Consider the following 13215-nt stretch of genomic DNA (forward strand, 5'->3'; position numbering starts at 1 on the left):
GAGGAGGTGAGGAGCACTGACAGGAAGCTGAGGAAGTCTTACAGCTGCCACTCTCAGCTCCCAGTCCTTCTTGTCGTCCGACAGCACGTCTCGAATCTTGGTCATGGCCTCGTCCACTTCTCTGTTGGAGTAAAGCTGGTGGAGAAAGACGGGAAAACATGAAGGAGGCAGCAGAACAGACGTATTTATGAAATAGAATAGATAAAGTATGTAAATATGAACTGACTTGCACGGTGGGAACATCCTCAAAGGCCTGAATGAAGTCGTCCTCGTCCACAGCTCCTGCTCCAGAGCCGTCCTTCCCTGTGATTAACACAATAAAATACAAAGAAAACTCAAACTCCTAAATAAAGATTCACTCAGCAGTAATTTATGACAGGAATATTTCCCTCTTCTCTTAATTTACCACATGATCTTGGATTAAATTTCAATCCTTTTTTTAAGGTCGAGGTCAAAGGAACACAAAATTTAAATCATTCCGTTTTTCATTTAATTCACTAAATGTTATTAGGAAAATAAAAAGCGGCAGATTCTGTCTGACGTGTGCTAATGTGACACAAACCAGGTTAAATTCAATGAAACAAAGCAATAAATACTGAAAAGGGAAAAGACATAAAGAAATAGAAAGAAAAGCAATAAAATAATTAATTTTACGACATTACGACTGTTGTTAACATTGTGTTTTGAGTAAAAAAGCTTCTTCTGACCTGCAGACTTGCTGCTGGAGGCGGAGCTTGGCCGGCGAAACGTCCCCATGCTCACCGTCTTCTTCGCGGACACCGGCGCTGCTTTGGACGAGGACGAGGAGCGGCCGCCGTCCACCGAGTCATCGTCCTCGAAGTTTTTGTCTGCAGCGTGAGGAGACAAAAAGGCCAGAGGGTCAAAGGTCACGAGGAGGCTGCTGCTGCTGCTGCCGGACAAACACAAAGAGCTTTCAGAAGAAAAAAAAAAAAAAGACGACGCCATCGCCGACCTTCAGCGCTCACATTTCTCACATTCCTACATCGGCAGAGACGGCGGCTCTGTGTTCCCCTCACACACGGATTAACAGGTTTACTTCCAGATTAATAAAGATTACGAAGTTTCCTGAACTTTTACACGACGACGTTCACAAATATATTGTTTCACGACACGTGACACGAAGCCTCCTCCTCCTCCTCCTCCTCACCCTCTCACCCCCGTCACCACTGCCCCAGCACAGGAATCTGCCTCAACCAATCAATCCTCTTTAATTATTCAGAGTTTACACACACACACACACACACACACACAGAGAGAGAGCACACAGGGCGTTGTGCCAGCACGTCAGTCACGTGACGTCAGTCATGTGACATCACGCTGCAGGTTTTCCTCTCTTTCCCGACACGAGGTGACACACGACCTCACCTGTCACTATTAAAACACAACAAACAAAGCAGTGACATCACAGGAGGCTTCGGCCAATCACAGCAGGGCTCTTCAGCCTCCTAATAATAAAACCTATTCTGCTTCAGCCAAGAGTCACACAATAAACAATACAGACAGAGAGGATTCATGTCAAAGCAACACAATCTTCAGCTTTAGGACAAAAAAGACCTCTTCCAAAATGACTATTTAAGCTATAATTTAACGCTATTTAAAATAACACAGTTAAAATGCCAAAGCTGCAATGAAATCAAAACAGATTTATCCAATTTTCACTTCGTATTTTGATCGCTTCTTGTGTAAAAGCTCCATCACATTATTCAGTTATAAGACACTGAAGAGAATGTACCAATCAAAGTGAAATCATCACAAAATCACTTCTCTTTACAACACTTTCTATCATTTGTGACACAAAACCTCGACACGAGGTCTGAGCGTAAATATTGAGAATAAAGCACTTTGCCGTCGCTTGAGCTAATTAACAACGCGGCTGATTAACAACCACTGTGTGTGTGTGTGTGTGTGTGTGTGTGTGTGTGTGTGTGTGTGTGTGTGTGTGTGTGTGTGTGTGTGTGTGTGTGTGTGATTGAGGTAGCAATTCCTTAGAGAGCAGGAAATAACCCTGCTGCTGTGTTTACGTCTTCCTTTCTGCTGGATTTACAGCCTCGTCCGTCTATCACCGATTACGACCTCCTCTACTACGACCAAACAGCAGCAGCACAAACAGAAGCAGCAGCAGCAGCAGCAGTGACAGCAGCAGCTTACAGGAGCAGATCCGCCTGCAGACCAGTTTCCTCAACATGTTGGCAGACACAGACGCAGACAGACAGACAGACAGACAGTCTGGTCCTCCGATCCTCCAAAGGTCCTCACATCCTCAGATAACCTCCCTCCTCCTCCTCCTCCTCCCCTGTCAGGGAGTGAGTGCTGCGATGCTGCCTCAATCTTCCTCTCTGTCCGTCTTCCCTCGTCCTCTGCCTCACTTCACCAAACACACACACACACATGCACGTTCGCCGGCAGGAGCAGCAGACAGACAGGAAGTGGACGGAAGGCATGGAGGGAAGTGATGGAGGATAGAGGAGTGAACCAATGAGGGGAGAGGAGAGGGGTGGATTCCAGAGGAGGAGGCAGGGCCGGTGGGTGGAGTCAGGGATGAGAGACAGAGATGAGGCAGAGGTGATGATTCAGGAGAGGGGGAGGAGAAGGAGGAGATGGAGGAGATGGAGAGAGATGGAGGAGAGGGAGGAGACGATGCTGACATACGTGTAACATGTAACATGTCAGGTTACATGTGAAGTCACTGCTCCACCCTGAATGTACTACAAGATTATTATGAAGTTTTGATCCTGAATCAATTATTTAAGAGTGTTTCTGTGATTTCAGTCTCTTTAATGAAAGGTTTTTTGCTTCTCTTTGACAAGAACATTTGCGTTATTACGAATTTTGAAAAATCTGAATCTAAACCACTTAATAAGAAAATAACCAACATATTAATTTTTTGTTTTATTATAGAAAATAATCACTAGTTGCAGCCCTAATGTGTTCGCTCATTTCTTTGACAAAACTTAAAAAATGTATCTTTAAAATCAGTGACAACTTCCAACGTTTTAAAGATTTAACTACAATTCACCATAGAGCTGAAACAATTAATCGATTACTAAATTAATCGTCAACTACTTTGATAATCGATTAATCGGTTTGAAGCTTTTTTCATTTTTAAAATCAGATTTCTGATTGTTTTAGCTTCTTAAATGTGAATATTTTCTTTGTTTCTTTGCTCCACATAAACAAAGAAATCATTAAAACTGAATCATTTTGGTTTGTGGACAAAAAAAAGACATTGGAGAACATCGTCATTTCCAGGTTTGACAAACACTGATCAAGGTTTTTTTTTTTACATTTTATGAACCAATCGACAGATTGATCGATATATTGGCTTCAAAACACACTGATCTCACTTCACCTTTGTGATTTAAAACAGATATTCTTCACTTTAATCCGTCTTATATTTTACTATTTAGTTTTAAACCTTTCACCTTGAAGTTTAAGTTACTTTTCAAACTAATATTTGGCCAAAACGGTCCAAACCATTGTCATAAAGTGTATCTACAATGATTCAAAATAAGACATGTAAAAGTTATTATCAGTTTACTACAGTAAGTAACCACCGCTTGATCAAACACAGTGAATGTGACTGAGCGTGAGGAGGAGGAGGAGGAGGAGGAGGAGGAGGAGGAGGAGGAGGAGGAGGAGGAGTCCCTCTGTGACGGCTGAGCTCCTCGTGGAGAAGGTGAGTGATTAATGAAGCAGGAGGACAGAGAGGAGCGTGGGAAAAACCTTCATCACCATCACTCAGGAGGCTCAGAGCGTACGTACACACACACACACACACACACACACACACACACGGACCAGGAATTATTCTATGGTTTTTATTGTTGTTGTTGAATAAATGAAGTGGGAAACACCCTCCGTCTTTCACCTGCACCTCCTCAGCAGTGGGAACAACAGTGGGCGGGGCTTTAACACACATTCATCAGGGTCTTTATGAAGAAGAGTGTGAGTTACACTCGCTGTTATCACCGAGCATCAGTCAAATTCCTCAGCATATGATGATACACGATACAGCAGCTCTGCTTCAATGACTTTATCTCTCACTTTGTTTTGTTTTTGTTGACTTGTTTATGGTGTTCAGCCTCAGTCTCACTTCCTGTTTCCTGTTTGGCTTCCTTTCCTGTTGTGAATAAGCTACGGTGGCTACTTCAGACGACACAGAGGTTCCCGGCGACCATTCAGTGTCACTTCCTGTTTCTTTTTCTACCTTAGTGAGAACACCTGCTCATCACCACTGATATACACACACATTAGCCACAAATAACAAGTAAAAATGGCACAGTAATGGCAGCCAAAAAAAACACAAATCTCAGTTCCACTACAGACGACTTCCTGTGGTTTGTGGGGCGGAGCTTTGACCATTAGGAGGAGGTGGGAGTATGCATTAGATAGCTTTTGAGTTAGCTACAAGTTAGCTTTTACATACATATTAACTTAAACTGTAAATATATACAGAAAACTATTCTAATTAATTCAGCTGAATTGTGTTAACCTGAGCTCAACTGAGAGACTCAACCCTTTGTGAACCATTTGCTTTTTTCAAAATCTTCTGACTGTATGTTTTGACATACCTCAGGGCCACCGTAGTAAGCAGAGAATTTACACCGTCATTTTTACTGCTGCTTTACGTCGTCAAACCTTCAAACGTTCAGAAATATCTGGTATGAACCTGATCTTCAGGTCAGTGAAGTGCTGCTCTCTCTCTCTCTCTCTGCGTCTCTTCCTGTGTTCATTATTCAGAAGGTTTCCACCTGTGCAACCCAAATCCCTGTCCTCGTCTCTCAACAGCAGCCTGCAGAGCCTCCTGAGGCCGTGGCAGCCGTCCTTCAACATAAACCTCACCCACAAACTGACATTATTATTATTATTCTTACTGTAGCTGAACTCACATGCTTCACACACTTCGCTCAACTTCATTCCACCAAGAAGACAGAAGAAGAAGAAGAAGAAGAAGAAGACAGTAAACTGACAAATAAATGTGCATAAAGTTTATAAACCACTCACTCAAACCGACACCAAACCTCATAGAGAAAACCCAGTGATTTTAGCCCACAGGGACAGAGAAGCTGCTGGTCCTCTGCTGCCTCGTGTGGTCACTTTGTGTCACTGATGCTAATCTAAATTAAATATTTCAAATGCCAAATTTTACAAAATAATACTATAATAACATTGTAAGTTAGTGATGGAGGCAGCAGTGGATCAACAACTCCTGTGAACTCCTGTGTGCTGTGATGTTAAAATCACCGATTTTCTCTATGGACTTTGGTGTGGGAGAGTGAGTGGTTTACAAACTTGAGTTTCCTGTCAGTATACAACTGTCCTTTTACAAAAACCCTGAGCTAACTCTTGAAATGTGTACCTAATAAGTCATTCTGATGATGCAACACCACTTTCTGACAAAAATCATTCAAATTCAAGAGAAAAGAACAAGTCGCAATCCACGCAAGTACATCTAGAAGCTAAGATAATCTCAGATTATTAAGAAGGTTTACTGCAGTAACAAGGGTTAAGCTTCACCAGTGCAGTGTATGTTTCCCTCAGGTGAACAACAGTAGAGTGACAGAAACAGAAGGTGGAACTAAAGCACGTTTCTCTTCCTAAAACAGCCGCGGTAAACGGAAGCTCACGCGTGTCGATCACATGCATCACTCTCCTTCTTCTTCAGCCGCTTCACTTCACTCGTCCAACTGAAATGATTAACGAGGCTGACGACGGCAGTAATGTGGATACAAAGCATGTGATGCAGGTGATGAATTTACCTGCAGGGACGCGGCGTAATAAAAGTCTCCCCGACTCGACTGTGGATCTGCTGGAGCAGAGAAACAAACGCCCTCCTGACACAGCCACCCTGCAGCTGATGCACTGCTGCCTGCCTCCTCCCTTCCCCTCTAACCTGGTCTTGTGACTGTAGGGACAACAGCTGACACCAGCCCTACAAAATAAAAGCCCCGGGCTGCCACAATAAAGTGCCTCAGCCTGCTTATTAGACATTTTTTTTTCTTCTTCTACCGTCTCTGGATCTCACTGTGTACTCCACGTCATGTGTGATGCCTCACATGTCATGTCCTAAGACTCTTTACTTTCTCTCCGTCTCTCTCTCTCCGTTTTTTTTCTATTTATGGTTTCCTTCCTCTGTTTTAAAGATACTAAATCAACACATCCTGCAGTTGTTCCACAATAAAAGCTCGGTGGTCTGCTAGAATACTTTAATTTTGAAAATCCAGTACAGTCAGGTAGCTCGTAATGCAGCGGCAGAGTTCACATTTCCAAGCCTTCAGGGGCACCCTTTGTGTCAGATTATCTCCTGTTGTGTTTTGTCTTTAACAGTGAGGCCACTGTGAGATGAAAGCTGAGCCTCGTGACTACAGTGACGAGCTCTGTCATCCTTCAAAAAGACTTACAAGGTGTGTTTGGAGTCACTAAGGTCAGAGTTCAGCGCAAGAAACACATTCTCTTTACAGTCCGTCACCTGCTTATTATAGCGAGCGCGATGTTTTCCGCAAGAATCAGCCTCGGTCGATGCGACAACTGTGTTATTAGAACTCAAGCTCCACCCAACGTTTGCCTTTTTGTCTCACTGCTGTCAGCGTCCCTGAAAGCATCTTCATCATCACCACCTCCCACGGCACAAAGAAACCAGCTCAGGTTGCATTCCGACAGACAGACAGTGAATGCACCGCTCTGCAAAGACACAGAGGCGACTAAAAGAAGTAAGTAGCCGACGTTTGCATATAAATATATAAATCTGTATTATGAGACACAGCAGTGTTTCTCTGCTGTTTCACACACACAGAGACAAGGAGGAAAAGGACAACTGGGAGACCATCTCCTGATTCTGGGATTAATATTATGTGCAACATTATTTCAGTCACACTCCAGCCTGAGTCCATGTGAAACACAGCAGGAAGATCTGACCCAGTTATCCTGACATGTCTAAAAACAGCTGAGGTATTTTTATGTCCACATTAAAACAGAAGACAGGAAGTGACGAGAGAGGGACAAAACACCAGCGAGCCTCACTGACACTCACTTAAGACCAGGAAAAAGTGATTATTTTCAAAGTGTCACATGCTGTCGTGTCTGCAGGCCGCTCACAACAACAACAAAAACAACACAAACTGCCATGACAACCACGACCTTTAAAACCAAGCACGTAAACAGGCGATGTGATCTTACCGGACAGAGGTGACAGGACCATGTTCCCTGACCTTTGAACTTCGTCAAATTTACTGAAGATGACGTTGAGCCTGGAGACAAAGAGAAGGAGAGGGAATGAAAATCTGAGTGACTCTTTTCTCTCAGTGCCTTTTAAAAGATGTGCTGTACGCATCTCCAGGCAGCACTTGAACGCACCGTGACTGAGGCAGACCCTTCTTTCCCAGGTCGATGCGCACTCGCTCCCCGACGTGGCGGTAGATCTCCACGAGGGAGTTCATGGCGCCATCTCTCACCTGAACATCGACAACACAGACACACACTGACCTTTAAAACTCTGTTTTTACTGAGTACAAAAACTGTCTTTCCTACTGTCTAATTTGTTGTTGTAATGCCTTATATTTGTTATATTTTGTACCTGATTCTGTTCTGCTGAAACAAGAACTTCACACATTTAGGATCATCTATTATTAATATTACAACTATCAGTATTTATGTTGCTAAAAATATATAATTGTGGCTATGACGATTTGCTGCGCACTCAAACATGAACACATGTGAGTGCAGTTTAGCCTCAGGAAGGGAACTTCCCGGGCACAGCTTCCTGTCTTTAGCAGGAAGTAGAATTCCGGTGATGATAGACTTGTGCGGAACTTTATCAGACACTGAGTGGAGCATTAAAGTCACAGAGTTCTACAGCAGTTATGTTGTTTCTCTCACAAAGAGAAGGAGGATTTAGAAAAGAGATCCTGCTGAGCTGTAGTGTTTGACTTTGACCAGCAGGGGGGAGTAAAAGACCGAGAATACTGCATCTGCTTTACCTCGTTTCATCTGATCTTAAATAACGATTAAATGGTGACATGTAGGGCCACGTCTCTTACCTGACTGGTGGGGTCTCCGAGGAGGTTACAGATGTGAGGGACGATTTTACTGAGCGTCAGACTCTGAGATCCAAACCTGAAAAACACAAAGACGTGGATTAAAACCAGACACTGTGGTTACAAAGCCTTTATTACACCTGAACAATACATAGAAATTAAAATTCTTCAAAAAATGATTTTCTTTGTTATTAAATTGTTATTAAAGTAATTAAACAATTTTTGCAATGATGATCAATGGTCAATAGTTTAACGTGTGAACTTACACGTTTAGTGTAGAGATGAGGCAGAGGCAGAGTCCTTCTCTGGTCCTGTTGTTCTTGTGTTTGAAGCCGCCCACCATTCGCTCCCACACGTACTAACGAAAACACAAAATCATTCATTCACTCATTTACCATCTCATTATAAACTCTCCTGCTGACCATATAGTCTAAACTCCGCCCCCTCCATAAACACTGGAGGTCTTTCTTTGTCCTGCTCAAATCTTTGTTATGATTTAAGGATAATGTCGTGTTTGTGCACCTGTGGGTTTGCAGCCTGGTCCATGATCTTCAGCAGAAGCGCTTGGTCCTGGTCCCGAACTTGGTCCTTGGCGTCACCGAGTCGATCGATGAGGCTCGGCAGAACTGAGCAGACACACACACACACAGTTCAACATCATTTTTACTTTTACTGTGTATTTTCATATTTATTTGGGTCATGATCTACTCAAAATATGCATAAAAACATCTTTGAACCTCAGCAGAAATTATCAAAAAAACTCAATTAATACTATACCACAATAAATAACATTACATACATAAAAAAAGATGATATCATTCACACAAACACTTAAAACAACACAAGAAACTAGCTTTAGCAACATATCTAATAATAAAATAATAAATAAACAAAACATCATAATACATGGGGACAGAACATAGAAATAGAAAAACATGTCATTCTGAAATGTAATTACATGCAAGTAACAATAAAAAGGTTACATTTAAATATAATATATATTTGTGTTGTAGAAATTAAATAAGTTAATAAACCCTTTTCTATATTTTAAATATAAACACACCTTATTTTTATCTTTTTATCAATAAAAACAGAGCTCACCAGTTCCAACTTGTGTCCTGAATTTGTCCTGCAGTCGACTGACCAGAGCCGACAGAATGTCCATCCCCAACAAAACCACCTGACACACATTTAAAAAAAAAAAAAAGGAAAAAGCAATGGCTTTGAATCTAAGCTGCAAAGCATTATGGGTAATGTGCTAAAAGTGCAGCGTTTGTGCTTCAAAAAGGAGGCAAAAACGCGTCAAAACACGCAACTCCTCCCTGTTATAAATCCAACCTGTGGTCACGTGATCTGTATCTCGGTCACGTGTCCAGTAAAACACCGTGACTGAAGTGTCCGTGCACACAGAACAACAGCGGCTCCATAAGCTCCTCCCACCAACTTTCCTTGTCATGGGGTGAAGTGAGAGGCTCAATGAACGCGTGGTGAGAGTTTCTCTGCTAACAACCATGAAACAACACTTTCGCATCACCTGAACACTCGTGTTCAGATCATGGTGCAATTTTTGGAACCCACAACTTAGAGAATGTTAAAGAAAAACAGCGGAAACGAAGAAGCAGCCATGGCGTCAGAGAGAGGGAGAGAGAGAGACGGCCGCTGTCGCCCTCTGCTGGACGTTACTACAAACTACAACCACACCAGCTGTAACACCGGTAGCATTAGCTCTCTCAATAATACACATATTATTATAATAATAAACACCATAATGAATTATATATTATATTACTAGGTAAATTGAGTACACAAGGAAAGTGCAAAATAAGCAACAATAAACAAATATTTATATGCATATTTTATCTTTTATTTAAACTATTTACATATCTGTATTTTCCTGTATTTCTACATCCTTTTATTTCTGTATTCGTATACTTAGATATGTTAATGGAATTCTTCATCTATTCTTTTCTGTAACATGTAGTTTCACATATCTTTTCTAGATTTCTGTTTATATCTTTCTAGTTTCCTTTATATTTATTTAAATATTCACTATTTGTTTATGCATAGATTTCTATATTAAGATAGGTTTCTTTTCAACATTAACATATTTTTGGTATTTCTACACTTATTTACTACTCTATTTTGTTTCCCCTGTATATTATATAGATATTAATAATACACATTACTATATATTATATATATCCTCTAGATCACATGTGTCAAACTCAAGGCCCGGGGGCCAGATGTGGCCCATCACGTCATTTAATGTAGCCTGTGAGTGATGAATTGGTCTTAAAAATCTGTGTTAAAATAGGTCTGTGCTGCTTTAAGGCGTGCGTTGACCATAAACTACATTTCCCACAATGCAAGACGATTGCGTTACCTGCAAAAAGTGACAGCACCGCCACTAGATCGGAGTGTATCGTTGTATACGCATCATGCGAAGAGGGAAATTGAATATGTAATAAATACAGAAAGTTATTTATAGATATGTTACAAAGTAGTTACATTCATTTTACATTATATTTGGTTACATTTAGTAACATTTATTCTGTATTATTATTTTTTGCTGCATTACCATGTTTTTTTTTTCTATATTTCCACATTCATTTCATCTGCATGTTGAGGTTTTTTTACAACATATTTTCCTGTATTTCTACATGTCTATTTCCTCAGTGTGTTTGAAAAGAAAAGGAGATGGGTGTCTCCTGACATCATGTGATCTATGTGAAGATAAAGAAATGAAGAAACTGATGTGTAGCTTCAGCGACGTGCGTTGACCTCTGTGTGTGTGTCTTTTAATTTGCAGAACAGGTTTGATCATTATAAACAGCAGCCATTAGACACATCAGACGTGTGACTTCCTCTCAGTCAGAGTCTCACTGCAGGAGCCGCCGCAGCCTCTGAGGGAGGGAAAGTGGGCTAATGGGCTGGTAAATTAAGCATCGTCCTCATTTCAGCTCGGCAGACGTGAAGCAGACCTGACAAGGCTGCGTTTCCAGGACAGGGTCATGTGATGTGTTGTGTTTTTGAGTCAACATCACATCCACTCAGACTGCACAAAAACTGTCAGATACATGCCAGGTCCTTACATTTAAGTTGAAATGTTATTATTTTACTGTCATTAAAAACTCATTATTTTGGATATAAACGCTGCAGTAAATTCCATTTAGCTCCTGCTAGTGTGTCGCTCCATCATTTGTCCATAAAATTATACAGAACGGAGAGATTCAGGAGATCTTTTGTTCCCACAGCAATAAGATTATTCAACTCATCCTGAACTCAGTCACACACACACACACACACACACACCCACACACATTAGATTACACATATAACCCTGGATTAACTTTGTATTTTAATTGGGAATTTTAACTTGAAACTGCTTTTTTGCACTACTTTTTAACTACTTTTAACCATATTTCCAGACTGTTATTATACTGATAATTATTGCACTAGTGTTGCCCTGAGTGGAAGTGTGTATGTTGTTTTTATGTTTTGTGTTTGTGGGGAGCTGCTGGACAGTTGAATTTCCCTTCGGGGATAAATAAAGTACTATCTATCTATCTATCTATCTATCTATCTATCTATCTATCTATCTATCTATCTATACCAAAAAAAGATAATCACCGTTTCCCAAACCTAAAAAAAACGACACCCTCAAACTTAGTATATAAAGAGTTAATTGTTCTGTTTTCTTTTTCATAGGAGGAGCAAATAAACCAGAAACTCTTCACATTTAAGAACTCAAACAGTCTTCTGTAAAATCAAATATAAAGCCAGTTTTATAGAAAATGACATCCTGCTCTCTCTACTCACCTTGAAGTTGCTGGCATTGACCCAGGAGCTGGCCACCGCGTCCACCATCCTGTCCAGCATATTTTGGTCCTGCTCCAGGTCAGGAGACCTCCCCTGGTCCAGGATGACGTCTACGATCTCCTGGCCCTCCTGGAGCCTCCTCCCCAGGTCCTTCTGCGTGGCCTGCTCCAGCAGATACTCCATGCTCACCACCGCCACCGCCTCCTCGTCCTCCTCCATCACCAGGCCTTGCTCCTTCACGTCGGCTCCAGCAGAGGCGTGACAGGGGACGGAACCGTTTAACAAGCCGGTTTTGAGGCTCAGGAGGAGGCTACGGCTGGAGGAGGGAGTGAGGCGACATCCTGGAGATGGACACTTCTCCTCATTGTCCTGTGGAGCTGCTGGAACTAAAGCCATCGACAATGAAAGTTCAGTCTCTGAAAATTATGACAGCTTACATTTAACAATACAGAATCAACACTTAAGACCAGTTATTGGTTCTTGAAGCTCATAGGGGTCTTGATCTTCTGATCTATCAGAAACTACCAAGCCTCTGAAAGCTCAGTTGTTCTGTAGAGGTTCATAAAATGAAGATCATGTCTTCAGGAAACCTATTCTTGAAGACCAGGCAGCAAAACAGAGTATTAAAGTCCTATTTATACATTTGTCCTGTTATTTCCATTATGTCTTTATTTACTAAAAAGGTATTAAATAGTGCTGAATAGCCTAATTCATCGATTAGGTTATCAAAATCACAATTCAGCCTGCCTCAATTTGCAGGAGGTGCAGTATTTCTTCAAGCCCAAACTACACAAATGACCATTTCACATGAAATATTGTCCTGACCTACAAATATCATATTCTACAGACTGAAGAAAAGGCCTTTGTTTCTCAAATATCACACAGTAATCGTTTTAAATATCTTGTTCCATCAGAAAAAAAAGGTCAAATCATATCGTAATTTAACTCATAATGATCGCAATTAAACATTAATTCAGCCCTAGTAATTAACATTATTTAATTTCATAGTGGTTTTTGATGAATGTAAATCATTAGACTTTTCTATTTTAACGCCTTTGTTATGTAAAAGTGCACATGTCAATGCTGTGCTAAACCAACATTTTTATTCTTTATTTACTCTCCTATGTTGCTCTCACTTGCATTTCTTTAACCCTAAACGTGAAATTAAGGAGGAATTTATTTCGTATCGTGTTTATTTGTAATGTTCCTGGCTGCAGATTAGCAAAAAATATAATATTCTCTGCTTCTGAATTGTGTCTTTCTGCTGTTTTTGTGAGCGAGAAGTGAACATGTTTAACGTAATAACGTCTGCATTACGTTTGAAAACGTGTTGCTAATAAAG

General features: G+C 41.0%; 1 protein-coding gene across 1 annotated transcript in view; it reads right to left on the reverse strand.

Annotated features, from left to right (window-relative positions):
* LOC310943061 (CLIP-associating protein 1-B-like) overlaps positions 1 to 13215 on the reverse strand; it is a 33534-nt gene that overhangs the window by 19920 nt on the left and 399 nt on the right. The window contains exons 2-11 of the mRNA XM_083908557.1: positions 11874 to 12259; positions 9156 to 9234; positions 8577 to 8680; positions 8321 to 8412; positions 8058 to 8133; positions 7375 to 7472; positions 7137 to 7268; positions 708 to 907; positions 227 to 303; positions 43 to 135 (exon numbers count right to left, since the gene is read on the reverse strand). Coding sequence (XP_083764683.1) covers positions 43 to 135; positions 227 to 303; positions 708 to 907; positions 7137 to 7268; positions 7375 to 7472; positions 8058 to 8133; positions 8321 to 8412; positions 8577 to 8680; positions 9156 to 9234; positions 11874 to 12092 — 1170 coding nt within the window. The 5' untranslated portion in view covers positions 12093 to 12259. The remainder of the gene's footprint in view (positions 1 to 42; positions 136 to 226; positions 304 to 707; positions 908 to 7136; positions 7269 to 7374; positions 7473 to 8057; positions 8134 to 8320; positions 8413 to 8576; positions 8681 to 9155; positions 9235 to 11873; positions 12260 to 13215) is intronic.

This window comes from Microchirus variegatus, assembly GCF_963457635.1.
Source record: "Microchirus variegatus genome assembly, chromosome: 22".
Classification (NCBI taxonomy): Eukaryota; Metazoa; Chordata; class Actinopteri; order Pleuronectiformes; family Soleidae; genus Microchirus; species Microchirus variegatus.